This window comes from Schistocerca gregaria, chromosome 3 (genome assembly GCF_023897955.1).
Source record: "Schistocerca gregaria isolate iqSchGreg1 chromosome 3, iqSchGreg1.2, whole genome shotgun sequence".
NCBI lineage: Eukaryota > Metazoa > Arthropoda > Insecta > Orthoptera > Acrididae > Schistocerca > Schistocerca gregaria.
In genome coordinates, this window is record NC_064922.1 from 421,141,979 (window position 1) to 421,156,218 (window position 14,240).

Consider the following 14,240-nt stretch of genomic DNA (forward strand, 5'->3'; position numbering starts at 1 on the left):
TTTAATGAATACATCCCTGAGATGAAATTTAGCGATAGATATGATTGGATAATGCATGGCTCTATTTAGAATTGTGGCTTAATATAGTCTTAGGATGAGCAGTACATGTCTGCTTTCATGCCCAGCAGCTAAAGTCACTGCAAAAATAGTTAAATAGTTGTAAACTTTGATCCTGCACTCTTATTATCCAAGTCTTGAAAAGTAATGCAAATTATTAATTAAAGCAAATTGAAATATAATAATGATGATAATAATAATAATAATAATAATAATGACAAAAGGGTTATATTCTACTGCATAACTGATGGGCATAACATGAAAGCATTAAGATAAATGAACCAATTTACTCAGTTAGCCAAACAAAGAAATTATTAAGAATGGTGGTCCTACAACAAATCAGTTTCACATGAAATAAATATAATAAGAATTATTCTAAAATTCAGTTAAGCTTGCATAAATGTGTAATGAGAAGGGTAGCAGAATCCCCCAACTACTATGTAAATAACACTGGTATGTGAAAAACAAGAGTCCCATTCCATTAAACTAAAAACAACATATTTGGCACAAGTCCAGTATGGCAATAAATTAAAACATGAAATTTTGAATAGATTCTCATACTCTGGCTTATTTCAGTTGCATTTCTGAAATTAATACACAACAAAGTGCGATGCTGCACGTTCCAGCCAGCTCTTCGAGTTTAAGTCCCTTCTTGCTCCTGAAAATCTATCACAGTTACAAGTCTGCAACTGCATTATGAGCTCACCAACATGTTACCACAAAACTGAGCAATATGAGCTGACCACCAGATGCAGAATAACCAGGAGTGACTGCTCATTCGTGTTTTTGAGACCTCACTTTCCCAACCAAAATGTATAATGCACATAAAGCACAGAATTTGGACCATCATTTGATGCATAAATAAGTTACAGACTTGACAAACGGTTTAAATAAAAGCTCTCTTTCTTCCGGCCCCCTTCAGTCCAGACACACTATTCTGTGTGTAAAAATGTAGGTGTAATTAAATTAAATGCAAGTTTCACACACATACAGTTTTGGCAAATAACAAAGAAAAAAGCTGGTCAGACATGTAAAACAATGAAGTTGACCTGCTCAGTAGATGTCTCTTTACACTCTATTTAGTAGTGTACCAGATCTTACAAAAATTTTACCACTCCTAAATTATGAGGATTTTACTGGCTGAATTAAGTTTTAATTATATAAACTACAGATCAAATAATAAAACAAATACTGTGAAATCAAGTAATAACTTAGACAAACGTTACATAGTTAAGTAAGGAAAGTATAAGGGCTAATAGCCAGTGTTCATTTGCTGTCTAACTGCGGAGAATACGTTGATCTTGACTCATTTACAATATTAAAAAGATATAAAATGTAATAAATCAATAAATAAAATGTGTGTTTAAATGTGTGACTCTCAGGGATGATAGCTAGAGTCCTAAGCTGTCATCCATGCCTTATTTGTTAAGACCACAGGAAGCATTCAGCAGTTATTAAACTTCTGTAGTTTTGTGATATATAATATTAATATGTCAATGAATACACATCAGTGTTGTAGGTACGTTGATATGATTGGCTTTGTGACAGATTACTGTCAAATTACTATTGCATTTTGAAAAATTTCAAGGTAAGCATATTCTGTCTCATTGGAAACACTTCCATCTTTGGAGCCAATTCCTTCATCTACATGCTGGTGTCAAAGCCAGGTTGTCCTCTCCTCACTCCATCAGATCCTGTTAAACCTACCTTCCATTCCTCTAACTCGCTTGCCGAGGAAGCTGCTCAGGCCTGGGGCAGCAGCTCGTGGCTACCTGAATCAGCCCAGCTGCATGCTGTCACCTTGGCGAATATTTAAAACTCACTGATTTCAAGACCTTTAAGTAGTAAAAACTCTGTTCATCTTAATATAAAATTTACAATATAAATGCTTTAGGAGTAAGAGAGACCAATTGCCAAAACGCAGAAGCATTGAGTTGTCGACAGGCACACACAAGAAGGAAACAAAGAAATAAAACATCCTAGCTTTGAGAATGAATCCTTTCTTGAGCTAGAGTGCGCGCACACACACACACACACACACACACACACACACACACACACACAGGCACATGTGTGCATCTGCAAACCCGTCTATGCCCCCACGTAGTGCTGGCTGGACACACAATGCCAGGAGTACATTCGACAGGTGGAGTATGGTGGGCTGGGTGTCGTGTAAGTTGGGTTGGTAGAGGGAGAGAGAAGTGGGAGGCAGGGAAAGAGGTTGAGAGTAGGTGTCTAGAGACTTGGAAGGAGGCAGCTGGTTTGCTGGGTTGGATTGCAGGAGAGAGGTTGGGCAGGTGCACAAGCTGAGCATGTTATGCAAGTGTGTTGGAACCAGTTGGGAGCAGAACATGATGAAGGTGATGTGGACACATGAATTGGGAGGGGGAACTATTATGTGGAGGGTGTGGGGACAATGGTTTAATGGGGATTAAGGCCGGGAGGGTTAAGGAGTAAAGGATTTGTTGCAAGGACAACTTCAATCTGTGGAGGGAAGGATCCAGGTGGTCCTGGTTATGAAGCAACATTGAAATCGAACATGTTGTGCTCAGCTGCGTGTTGCATCACTGGATGGGCAACTTTGTTCTTGGCCTCAGTTTGGTGGTGCCATTCAATCTGTGGATGGCTGGTTGGTTGTCATATCGTGTGAAAAGCTGTGCAGCGATTGCAGCAGAGTTCGTATTATACGTGTCTGCTGTCACAGTTGGGCCCGCCTCTAATGGGGACGGATAAGCCTGTGACAGGACTGGAGTAGGAAGTGCTGGATGGGCGGATTGGGTGGGTCTTGCACCTGGACCTTCTACAAGGTTATATTCCTTTTGGCAAGGAGTTGGGTGTTGAAGTGGCATAGGGATGGACTAGGTTGTTTTGTAGGTTGGACGGGTGATGGAATACCACCTTTAGGAGTGGTGGAAAGGACATAGGCTAGGATGTTTGTCATTGGGCTCATAAATAGCCATCCGTACTGGTATGGGGAATTCACACGATTGGCTGGGACTACTGTGTGGTAGCAGTGTCTGATTGATGCACTTGACAAAGCATGCAAAGAAGTATGGCTACCACTGGCAGCCTCCTTGGCATATCACTGAAGTGCATTCTGTGTTGGCGTCACCGTGATATAGGCTGAGCCCATATGCCACTGTGACTGGAGTGTGGACGAATAGGCAGGAGTAGTGATGTGTTACACATCATCCCCCACCCACCGCCTACCCCCACCCCCACCCTTCAAATAATAGGGTCCAATCTACCTCTTCTTCGGCTGCAGCTGCTGTGGTTAGTGGACAAAGTCCACCTCCATCCTGGTACCTGTGCCATCCCTACTACGCTCTGCATCCATCGGTTCCGATGGTAGCTGTACATTGGCACTGGTAAGCTGCTGCAGTTCTGGAACTAAAATAGGGCTATAATTCCTGGAAAGAAGAAATCTATCTAATTGTCAGAGCTGATCCACATGTTTGTGTCATGTATCTCCACCTGCAATGGATTGCCTGGGTGACATACCACAGTCCCTAGATATCATTCCTTCTTGCCATACCATACTTCAAAATAGGAGACATTAGCATTAACCTTAAAATGCCATTCTTAGCTGTCTAATCTACTGGCAGTGGTGTTTCCCTGATGACCAGGAGTAATGAGGGTCAGTAAGGCCCTCAACGCCTGCCATGCAGCTTCCGCACAGGAAATGCATCCTTTTGGGGAGAGCTTGTGTAAGAAGAGAGAGACGTTAGCAAGGCGTCTTCCAATGTGAGCTTTTTCACTTGTGCCTTGAATATCCCATCCGAAGCTATCTGTGATCCCTTTCAATGATCCCTTTTGACTCTGGATGGATAAAATAGTGTTCTGCGAAGGTGCTGTGTCCCGTGAGCCATGCAGAAAGACACAAATTTTTGACTAGTGAATTGGGTGCCATTATCCATTAAAATACCTGTAGGGAGACTCTCCATGGCAGAAATCTGTTTCAGCGCACAGGCCCTTGGGAAGACGCAATACTGCTCATCCTGATGACATAAGGGTAGCTTGTGTGGGCATCCGCAAGAAGTAGCCATTTAGCCCCCAGAAAAGGGTGCTAGGCCAAGGAGTATAGGATTTCAGAGGTGCCACTTGGTACCTGTGACTGAGCGTGAATTTATGGATCATGGATTTAATATCCTTTTCCAATTCTTTCCAATAAACATATTGCCAAGCCATCTACTTCATAGTAATTAAATTATGCCCTGTTGGCATGTATGCAATATCGTTCAAGATGGCCGACTGGAGTGTCATCAGAGTGAGAAACACACACCTTGTCATCTACATTGTGGACAGTGAAGCACAATTTATGGTTTCCAAAAGATATACAAGGTTTTTATGTGTTCATGTCTTCTTTGACAAAGGTCATTGTTTTTGCATAAAATGCTTTACCTGTGAAAGGACTCCATTTGCTGTGTCAATGTCTGCTATGTCTTTGGCATTGAATGGGAGGTCAGTTACCAACTGACTGGAGAGGAAATCGATCTTGAAACATATCTCTGATGGCGCATCAGAAGGTGCATTGCTGCCTGCCAGCAGATGTGAAAGGAGATCAGCATTGCTGTGGTTGGAGAATGTCTGACCTCAATCTCATAGTTGTAAGCTGTCAAGAAAAGCAACCAAAGTTGTAAATGTTGCATCTTGATGGGAACCTGTGCTGTTGGATGAGAATGAGTCACCAAGTGTTTGTGGCCTGTTTGGCACAGGAATTGACATACATACATGTAGTTGTGAAATTTCTTTATGGTAAAGATAAGGATGAGTGCATCCTTCTCAGTTTGTTAGTAGCCCTTTTGTGCCATATTCAGTTGTTCAGAGGTAAATGTAGTGGGCTTGTCTGCTATGTCCACCCTGTGTAAAAATACTGCCTGATCCCAATGTCTGACTCATTGCCTGCCACTGTCAGTGGTTTCCTCAGTTTATAGGTGTCCAAGCAGACTCCAGTGAGGTTCCCTTCAAGTACTTGAAAGCCCATTGATATTTTGGTGACCAGTCCCATAATTCACCTTTGCTGAGTAATTTATGAAGCAGCTCCATTACCGTGGCCACAGCCGGAATAAATTTCCTGTAGTATCTGATTTGTTCCAGGACAGACAGCTGTTGTTCGATGTTGGCACTGACTGGGAGCCAAGCAATGGCTTAAGAGATGTTTACTCGTGGGGCAGATTCATTCCATTGGGAGAATGTGTCCCAGATACTCAATCTTGTGCTGGAAAAAAAAAGAACACTTGTCCATATTAATGGAGAGTCCCACCTGAAGTCAGATGTGTAGCAACATCTCCAAGTTGTAAAACATGTTCTTTGGTAGTGTACATGAAGATTATGATGTCATCTAAGTAGTTAGCAGTTCCTATAACCTTCGGAAACAGATGCTCCAGCTACCATTTGAACAATGCCGGGGCCAAATTGATACCAGAAGGAAGCCTCTTATACGTGGAGAGCCCAAAAGGTGCATTCCACACCACCACCACCACCACCACCACCACCACCACCACCACCCTCCTTGTTGAGGGGCAGTTGCAGATATACATCCGTCATTTCGATGTGGGAATGAAATCGTCTGTGACACAACTTAATCATGTTATCTTCAGCTCTTGAAATCATATCCACCATGGACTGGCAGTTTACTGTTGACTTGAAATTCCAATACAATTGTAGATTTTTTTAGGTTTTCCAACTATAAGCATAGATGCAGCTGCTTTAGACAGCTGTGATGATACTATCCAACACCTGTGTACCCAACTCCTGTTTGATTTAATCCTGCAGAGCATGCGGTACGAGGCCAGTTTTACAGAACTTGGGTGCAAGGTGACGCATACTGTGGTGGCCATAATTCTGCCATGGAAACTGAGAAAAGCTACATGTATTTGGCACAGAGTTGCAAATATTCAGCCTTCCCATCTGTGACGCAGATGTGGTTGGCCGAATACTTAATCATGAAGCCAGCTGCCCAAAAAGATCCATTCCCTCTACATAGACAGCTATTGATGGTTGCGTCACCAGCAGTGGTACCTGCCCATGTTTGCTTTTATACCTGACAGTCATAGTGCAGCGGCCTTTGATTTGGATAGGCTAATCAGTATAACTTGTTAGTGTTCCTTAGAATTTGGACATCTGTGGAGAACTAGTAAAGATATACATTGCCCTGTTAATGATAGTTTTTGAGGAATCTGTATCAAGTTGAAATTGTATATTCTGTCCATTGACCCTAATATTTACCAAACAGCTTAATCACTTGAGAAAGAATACCGTAAATACCCTTTTCAAACTCGTCCTCCATACGTTTGGTGTCACCTGTGGAAGCTTCTGCAAACAAACCTCTGCCGTATGACCCGTTTTTCAACAGTATAAGCACTTAATGTTTTTGTAATAACATGACTGTCTATCGAGAGTTACGAAGCGCTGAGTGCAAGATTTAGCATTTGGTGGCTGATTTAGAATGATGACTTTTGACTTGCCTCATTTTTGTGGGGTGGAACTACCCGCAGTATTTTGGTGGTATTACCGTCCTGTGTATCCTTGTGATTGAAAGAGTTGTCGTCACTGTAAAAGATCCCACATGACTGAGAGCTCACTCTGTTTGCTTCATTTGTTCACTGGTGAGCATTCTTCCAGTATGGGATTATTTAATTGAATAAGATAATTTCACAATCCTGTGTCTGGTGCATGAGGGATAAGCAAGTCCCTGATGACAGTATTGGCATAAGAAAATCCCAGATAGGCACAACAAAAAGGCTGTCACAAATTAGCTTTTGGCCAGTATGGCCTTCGTCAAAAATAGATGACACACACACACACACACACACACACACACACACACACACACACACACACCTGCAGTCTCTGCGAACTGAGTGTGGCCTCAGTTGTCAGAGACTGCAGTCGTGTGTGTGAGTTGTGTTTGCATGAGTGTGTGTTTGTGTCTGTCGTCAATTTTTGACAAAGACCATACTGGGCGAAAGCTAATTTGTGACAGTATTTTTGCTATGCCTATCTGCAATTCAGCATCTCCGCTATGTGGTGAATATCAATTTTCCTTTTCATAATATTGTTACATTCCATCCTGTATTTTCCATTGTTTGAAAGATTAAAGTCCTGATTTTCACACCTGAATTGATTATCCCCAGTGAGACCTCACAAGATGACTATTAATTCCTTAATAGATTTTGCAGGTGGCTTATAAGCCTTAGATAATTTGTGATGTGCTCTCACTGCGAGAATCGTACTTTTTAAGTATTCATGTAATTTGTCCTTCATTTCCATCTAGTCTAACACACAAGGGTCCTTATCCAGAAATAATTGCCACACCATACCTTAGATATGGGCATCATTGTTGGATAATAAGAAATCATGTTTGGTAAGATCACCTGTCATCCTATGTACTGGAAAGTGTTCTACATCTACATCCATACTCTGCAAGCCACCTGACGGTGTGTGGTACCCTGAGTACCTGTATCGGTTCTGCCCCAGTGTGGTTATTTATTTCCATAAAAATACAGGTAATATCTTGACTTGGGGGTTGGCACTGTCTGTCAGTGCTCACAGAGGAATTGCGTCATAAGCAGCCTTCAACCCGCTTGAGGCAGCCGACAACGCACTTTTTCTTCCAGCCAGATGCTCCACTGTCAGTTTGCTGCTTGTAGTGACCCTGGCTCTGGCTTTATCTCGACGCTGCAGCAATGAGTGATGGTGGCGTGTGTACTGAACTTACACTTGCCGACTTGGGAGATGCTCTGTCCCTTTGTGTTCAATCTTTTTCGTCATCCGTTATACCTTGATGATGGTTGCTGTGATGCCATGAAGTCAATGATATTGGCCTAATATCAAGGTAGGCCCTATTCGGTCTGCTGGAATGTTAGGAATGCTGGATTTCTAGTCCTGGTGAGACAGAAAGACCTCCAGGTCTTCCTATCTGTGACAGAGGCAGACTGTGGAGTTGGACTCTGCAACTGGTGATTATGGTGACGCAGCCATCTCTCTCAGTAGCAACTGATATCCGTAGCATGCAGGAAATTTACAGCAAACTTGTGCCAGGCGTTACTTCGGTGCAGTCAGGGAATCAAGAGCAAACATCATGCAAGCCATTGGTCTGTCTGACTGACTGCCTTATAGGCTGAACTGCTGGGATATTTATGGAACAAACTAGTGGCTAATGTTTACCCAACATCATTTGTCATGACCACATCAGTGGTTATGAAGGTGTCAGCAGTTTTCCTTCTGTCGTGCTTGCTTAACAAATTTTTATTATAGCCTAGAACTGTTTCGTAAAGCTCTTGGTACCATTTGTTGCATTCACTTTAGCCTTTCTTTCATCATGTAACGGAAGTGATGTGACCCTGTTTGGCTGCTCTGACCCACAACATTCTGCTGAAGTCTGCTGATGACATATTTTGTCCTGATCCAATCACAGTGGCAATATGTTTTCATTGGAGCAGCCTCGTGTCAACATTACCGTAATGTAGTGAGATAGCTTCGCTCTGGGACTTTAAAAATTGTACCCGTTCTATTGCCCTGTACAAAGTTGGCATGCAATACCATTGTTCCTGTTCATCTAGTCCTTGTAACGGCTTTTTGTGAGTAGCACTAATAGAATAAAAGAGGTTCAAGATTTGAATTGTGAGAAGTAGTTGGTGCACTACCTTGAATGAACTAAGTACAGATTAGTGCTCTCAGCCAAAAACTCAATAATGTAATCAGACAGGTCAGCAAAGTAAATTCCAACAAGAAAAATTGCACAAAAAGTTCCAGAGTTTGTGAATATTATGATCTCGAGGCCTACTACGACCACTGACTATCTTGAAGTAAACGCTCTTAGTCAGCAAAACGTTGAATACTACACTGTGCTGTGTGCCCTAGAAGTTTTGAAGTCCCTCGCTGGTATGATCCATGATGATTTCCAGTGAAGTATGTCACTGTCAGGTGTTGCACTGCACCACTGTAGTGATTGGATTCCGGAATACTACTACCAAATTAATTAGTACAACAGGCATGAACACTCATTTATTGCAACTCTCACAAACCATAGCATCCAGTTCAAGTTGAACACTAATAGAGATTTGTCCAGGCTGAGACTACATCTGATACACAATGTAAACACTTCCCAGAAACAAACACTGTCTGGAGCGAAGTTCATTTCCAACGTCGCTGAGCAATTGTGGCAACAACCACTGCTATCTTGTAGACTGTTTACTGTAGATTGCTGATTCCTGATTGGTGGCTGCTTTCTTCATACTGCTGAACTGGACATAAACTACCACTAACTCACTAGGACATGAGTCATATAGCCATGTGGATTGATAAGGGGAATTCGTGCAATTGCTGTGGCCACTGCGTGATGTCACATCCCGCTCATTGGCTTCCCAGATGGAGTGATGTCATCCCTCCGCCTGATTGTGTGCCACTGCTTGCATCATCTGTGGAATACTGATGAAGTACTTGCTCCTCTGGCTTTGCCTTATGTAGGCCACACCCACACACTGCCATGACGGAGGGGCAGATTATCTGGCAGTGGTAGTGCTAATGGTGCAATGCTGTCAACTAATATGATGTTAAACAATGTGTCAGTACAGTTCCATTGGCAAATGAAACTGTTTCTCTGTGGACATACAGTTGATTACATGTTGAACAGGCATTTTCTTGTGATCGAGAGACATAGTATTACACTACTGATGTTAAAATTAGTTGGCAGTGTCCTCTAGCTGATATTTATCAATTTTCTAAACAGTTAATTAGAGGTTTTTATTCTATCTTGTGGTCTTAAACTTGGTTTACACCAGAGCGATCATAAACAAACATGTACAGTGAACAGATCACTCTCTGAATTGTAACTGGGAGGGAAGCAGACGCCATAAGGTCAGATTCAGTTTGCTTTTGTGGGTACCTGCTCATTTTCCACTGCTAGTCAGTTTTTTTAACAGGTCACCTTGGTGTGAACAGCACAGAGAGAATCTGCCTTCATAGTTTGTTTTTCATGCATGAACCGTCTTTGTTATAGAATGTAAGTTGTGTGGGACAATGGAGCTGTCGCAAGAGAATATACTGTTGAAGAGCAGTAATCATAAAGTTTTATCACCTCAAATTATATATAAAATTAAGTTTTTGTTTGTTTACAGGTACACATCTGTAGTCCCAGTATGCATTGCTATTCCACAATGCCACTGTACCTTAGCATGCTGCCAGAGGAGCCAAAAAAGGTTGTGCACTCCATTGAAAATATGGAGTACTGTGTTATTACTCATTTTTAGCAGCAGTTGAAATGTAGCAGATGTGAGAGGCCAATCCAGATGAGTTCCTGAGGCGTCTAGATTGGCCTGACACAGCTGCAACAATTCTACTGCTGCTGAAAACGAATTATTGCATGGTACTCCACTTCATTTTGGTTTGGCACAGCATGCTACAGTGTTGCGGCATTGTGGGATGGGGATTGCAATATGTCCAGGGCTGCAGACAAGTATCTACAGACAAACAAACAAACAAAATTAATTAAATTACTTTATTTATTCAGTATGACAGTTAACACTTGGAGTATCCCTCATACATACATTACAAGTGCTTGTGATCCAAGATCAGCTGCATAAAATGCAGGGAAAGAATAAAGGATGAATAGCAGGACATTCCTGAACACTCGAAGATTGACATTGTTTGGGATTAATATGATGTCAAATCGATTGTAGTTAATTCCTGGTTTGAAGGGGTTAAGTTCAATCAGGTTTTTGAAGTTGCACATAATAACTTTTTATGGAGTCTTTGCCATAATCTTCTCTTCTACCCTAAACCATTTCTGTTGACCAATGACTGCCCAGTCATTGACTGTACAAAATCTGAAAGAACTATTTGGCTTTGGTTTACATGTTAGTTTACAATTTGACTGAGAATCATAGCACAGTAATTAAGAATCTGGACATGCAGTCAGAAGGAACTGGGCTCAAATCTTTCTCCAGCCATCTAGACTTAAGATTATCAGTCATTCCTGTAGACTGATTAAGGCAAATGGAAAATTTCCTACCCATAGACGTTCCATCTCAACATGTCCTCTAGCTGTACCCATCCATCATCATTGGGACATTAACCTTAGTCATTCCTTTACTGCTTACAGACTGAGTAGCTAGGAGGTGAAAACAATACCTTACAGGAATCTATTGTTTAGTGTTAAGCCTAGAAATGTATTGGTGTCCTTTATCTTCAATCTTGAAAATTGAGTAAAACCTTTTGTGCTAAATTATGGTGACATCAAAATTTTTTGTGAAACTAATCACCTTATTCAGCAGTCAGTGCTTATTTATTTTAGTGTTGTTTTGGTGCAGATGCCTCACTTTTTGAATGTGGTGCAAATGCCTCACTTTTTGAATGTATTTCAAGACAGTTGGTGTATGCCTTTTTATCAGTTCAGAAAGTATGTTGCTGAGAAAGTAAGACATCTTTCATGCTTCAAAAATGTGATTAATTTCCAGTGTATGTGTGAGTTATGCAGTTTTCCATATACAGCATTTACGAAGAATAATGGGCAACATCTTTGTTTCTACCTCAGGTGCACATCCTGAACCTAGTAAACTCACAATGGAAAGATAATACGACATGTGGTTGCAAATGTCTCATATTTGTTTCCCCTAATCTCCGTATGCTAAGTACTTCATAGAAAGTAGGTATGCTACATGCTGCATAAGACATACTTTTGCATACAGGTAATTAAATGCATGTTTCAGCCTCACTTCTCGATTCAGATGATACAAGCGATGTGACAGACAGCATGGACAGTGGCACATTAGAGATTGCTGATCAGTCCAGCTATGCACGGAAAAAGATAGATGAACTACAACAGAAATTGAACAACAAAATGCAAGTATGTGAGAATGTTTTTGAAGTTGTTCTGTAAAATGTAAAGTGGTCATCTGATTTTCCCCCCATATTGTGTATCTGTAGTCATACTGAATTTCTCTGAGCTCTCTGTGTTATTATGTTTTATCAACTGATGTAATTAATTAAGTATTGTGAAATGTGATACATTGTGCTTCTCTTATGGCATGCAGTACATCTGTATGTGTACATGTGCAGTGACCTTAATGTCTTGTGTTTCCCATTAGGTGGCACTTCAGCTAACAAAAGATAAAGAAACAGTCTTGCTTGTACTTTTTAAAAAATAGTCATATGTAATTGCTTTCAGTGGACCACTAAGGGCAGGTTCAGCCAACTAATTGGAAATGTATTTCCTAAACTTCATGCACACTGACAACTTTATTTTGCGAAGTGTTCAGGTTGTGTATTTTGGTTTACCTGAGAAGTATGGATGACTGTAATGGGATGTGTATGTAGTGTGTTGTCATGTCTTTGTTGGATGATGATGATGATGATGATGATGATGATGATGATGATGATTGAAGGTTTGCTGTATATTCAAACGGAAGACAGCAAACAGTGTGTGGTGCACCCAGGCAGTTACCTGTCCAAGTAGTGGCAGTACCCAGTGTTGCTTAAATTTGGTGATCTGACTTGGACTGGTCTATTCGAGACAAGGCTGTTGTCTTCTTGTACTTACTTTTGTGTATATATGGATGTTTTTGTGTGGCTTGTAAGATGAACATCAGACTCCCTTGAGAGATTTAATTGATAACAATAATAATAATAATAATAATAATAATAATAATAATAATATGAAAGAATACTGGAGGAAGAAGAAGAAGAAAGAAGAACAAAGGAGGAAGCATTGAAATTGCCATGTGGTCTTAGATGATCCAAACACAAAAAAGGATGATGATGATGATGATGATGATGATGATGATGATGATGATGATGATAATAATAATAATAATAATAATAATAATAATAATAATAATAATATTCCATGGACACCTAAAAAGGCTAGATGAAAACAGGATAACAAAAAGAATTTTTAACTTCCTTGACAGAAACCCTGACACATCAGTGGCCTGTTTAAAAGAAGTGAAAGCAGATCTGAGAGAAATGGAAATAATGGAGGAAGAAATAGGAGAAAGAGAAAGATTCAGAGCAAAAGTAAAGTGGTATGGTGCCATGCCGGTGTCCATAGCCGTTCCCCTGATTTGTTTGTAGGCAATGCCTTCAAGCCTATGGGCACCCGCATGGCACAATCCTAGGCCAACCTATTCGTGGGCCATCTAGAGGAATCCTTCCTAAACACCCAGAATCCTAAACCCCTCACCTGGTTTAGATTTATTGAGGACATTTTTGCGATCTGGATCAATGGTGAGCACCCATCCACATTCCTCCAGAACCTCAACAGCTTTTCCCCCATTTGCTTCACCTGGTCATACTCAACCCAACAAGCCATCTTCCTAGACTACTTGAGAGATGGCCACATCAGTACGTCTGTGCATATCAAACCTACTGACCACCAACAATACCTCCACTTTGACAGCTGCCACCAGATCCATAGCAAGAAGTCCCTTCCATACAGCCTAGCCACCTGTGGTCATTGTGTGTGCAGTGATAAGTGGTCCCTCACGAAATAGACCGAGGGTCTCACTGAAGCCTTCATCCTTTTGTCTTCCACCACCTCCCCAAGTCTCATCATCTGGCCACACAGGACCATTCCCCGAGTTACTCAGTACTACCCAGGACTAGAGCAACCGTGTTTCGTCTACCTCTGGGTTTTGCCTACCTCTGTTATACCCTGAAGTGAGAAATGTCCTGCCCACTATCCTTCCCACCCCTCCCACAGTGGTATTCTGCCTTCCAGCAAACCTACACAATATATCATCCATCCCTATACAACCTCCGCTCCCAAACCATTACCTCATGGCTCATATCCTTGTAATAGGCCTAGATGCAAGGCATGTCCCTACTCCAGTCTGGTAACAAACGGGTAACAAAAAGATTACAGGAACATAGGACATACTGCAGGGAGAGATCCCAACTGCACAATTCAGAAAAGCTGGGGTTGGTGGGAAGAATCAATATGGTGCATTCTGTGAAGCAGTCATGAAATGACATATTCTGTGGTTTTCTATTGCATTAATATGTACAATAAAAGTCACAAGCTAGCCATGTTCTGCCTTAGCATCATTGCCAAAATGCATCACTGTCAAACTGAACACCTTTGGAGAGTATGACAGATAGCTGAATAACATGGTGTCGCTGTCTGAGCTTAGATCCAAAACTACCTGCACCCTTATTTTCAGAAGAAGATGACAGTGAAAAGT

At 41.3% G+C, this 14,240-nt stretch overlaps 1 protein-coding gene across 1 annotated transcript in view; it reads left to right on the top strand.

Annotated features, from left to right (window-relative positions):
* LOC126354326 (sorting nexin-25) overlaps positions 1-14,240 on the top strand; it is a 175,027-nt gene that overhangs the window by 74,585 nt on the left and 86,202 nt on the right. Inside the window, exon 11 of the mRNA XM_050003887.1 lies at positions 11,769-11,905. Coding sequence (XP_049859844.1) covers positions 11,769-11,905 — 137 coding nt within the window. The remainder of the gene's footprint in view (positions 1-11,768; positions 11,906-14,240) is intronic.